This window comes from Apteryx mantelli, chromosome 1 (genome assembly GCF_036417845.1).
Source record: "Apteryx mantelli isolate bAptMan1 chromosome 1, bAptMan1.hap1, whole genome shotgun sequence".
Taxonomy (NCBI): domain Eukaryota; kingdom Metazoa; phylum Chordata; class Aves; order Apterygiformes; family Apterygidae; genus Apteryx; species Apteryx mantelli.
In genome coordinates, this window is record NC_089978.1 from 1,175,382 (window position 1) to 1,176,658 (window position 1,277).

Here is a 1,277-nt window from a genome sequence, read left to right on the forward strand (position 1 = left end):
TCTGTGGTTTGTGACCCTGCTGGCTTTCTTTCCAGGGCCGATATTCGGTGATGAGATGGAGCATCCTTGTTTCACCCTACCCGGGACCAACAGCAGTCAGACCAGGACGCCATCGTTCCTTTTGGGTGGCTTTCCAGCAGGGGAAACTGCTCAGATGGGGTCTGCTGTATCCCTCTGCTCCACATACCTGCTGGCACTGCTGGGGAACTGCACTGTCCTTTCCATCATTAAGGTAGAGGAGAGTCTCCATGCACCCATGTATCTCCTCCTTGCTACGCTGGCTGTGGCTGACCTCGGCTTGTCCACATCCACCTTCCCAAGCATGCTGATGACGCTGTGGCTGGAGGCCAGAGAGATCAGTTTTGGCATCTGCGTTGCCCAAATGTTTTTCATTCACACCTTCACAGATATTGAATCTGCCGTCATTCTGGCTATGGCCTTTGATCGCTACGTGGCCATCCGCCACCCCCTACGATATTCCTCCATCCTCACCAACTCAGTGATCATCAAGATATGTGTGGCAATCATTATGAGGACCATCCTTATCCTATTGCCACTCACAGTCCTGCTGGTCCAGCTCTGTTTCACCAGGGTCAACAAGCTCTCCCATCCCTACTGTTTGCACCCAGACATCATCAAACACGCAGGCTCGGACACAAGAATCAACAGTGTCTATGGGCTTTTTGCACTTCTCTCCACCCTGGGTTTGGACTTGCTTTTAGTCCTCCTGTCCTATGTTCTCATCCTTAAGACCGTCCTGAACATTGCAACTTGGAGGGAGCGTCTCAAAGCCCTCAACACCTGTATCTCCCATGTCTGTGCTGTCCTCTTATTCTTTATCCCCATGATCTGCCTGTCCATGCTGCACCGCTTTGGGAAGCACGTATCCCCCCACGTCTACACTTTTGTAGCCAACCTCCATTTCCTTGCACCACCCATCCTCAATCCCATCATTTACAGTGTGAAAACCAAAGTGATCCGCAGACGCATACTGAGGATGTTCTGTCAAAGAGGGGTCTGCAACTCTAGGGCTGCCATTTGTCACCAAAGCCGACATGATGGTCATGGCTAACAGTGCTATGCAAGGTGAAGCCCCTGAGAAGACCAGCCAGGAGAGGGGAACGTATCAAACACTTCCACCAGTGTAAGGATATGTGGAAAGTAGGGATGTATGTAAGGTAAAAGATAAGCTGAAGGTAAAGGACGTGTAGCCACCTGCAACATAAGAACGCATGCTTTGTAAGGAGGTCTGGTTGCCAGCTCTTCAGCACAGAAAC

General features: G+C 50.9%; 1 protein-coding gene across 1 annotated transcript; it reads left to right on the forward strand.

Moving 5' to 3' along the window:
• LOC136991013 (olfactory receptor 51L1-like) lies at positions 1 to 1,072 on the forward strand. Its single transcript, XM_067289490.1, has one exon. It carries the CDS (start codon positions 56 to 58, stop codon positions 1,070 to 1,072), a length of 1,017 nt encoding a protein of 338 aa, XP_067145591.1. The 5' UTR covers positions 1 to 55.
• The last annotated feature ends 205 nt before the right edge of the window (positions 1,073 to 1,277 follow it).

Coding starts and splice junctions, on each gene's coding strand:
- LOC136991013 (XM_067289490.1), top strand. CDS start 56: ATGGAGCATCCTTGTTTCACCCTACCCGGGACCAACAGCAGTCAGACC.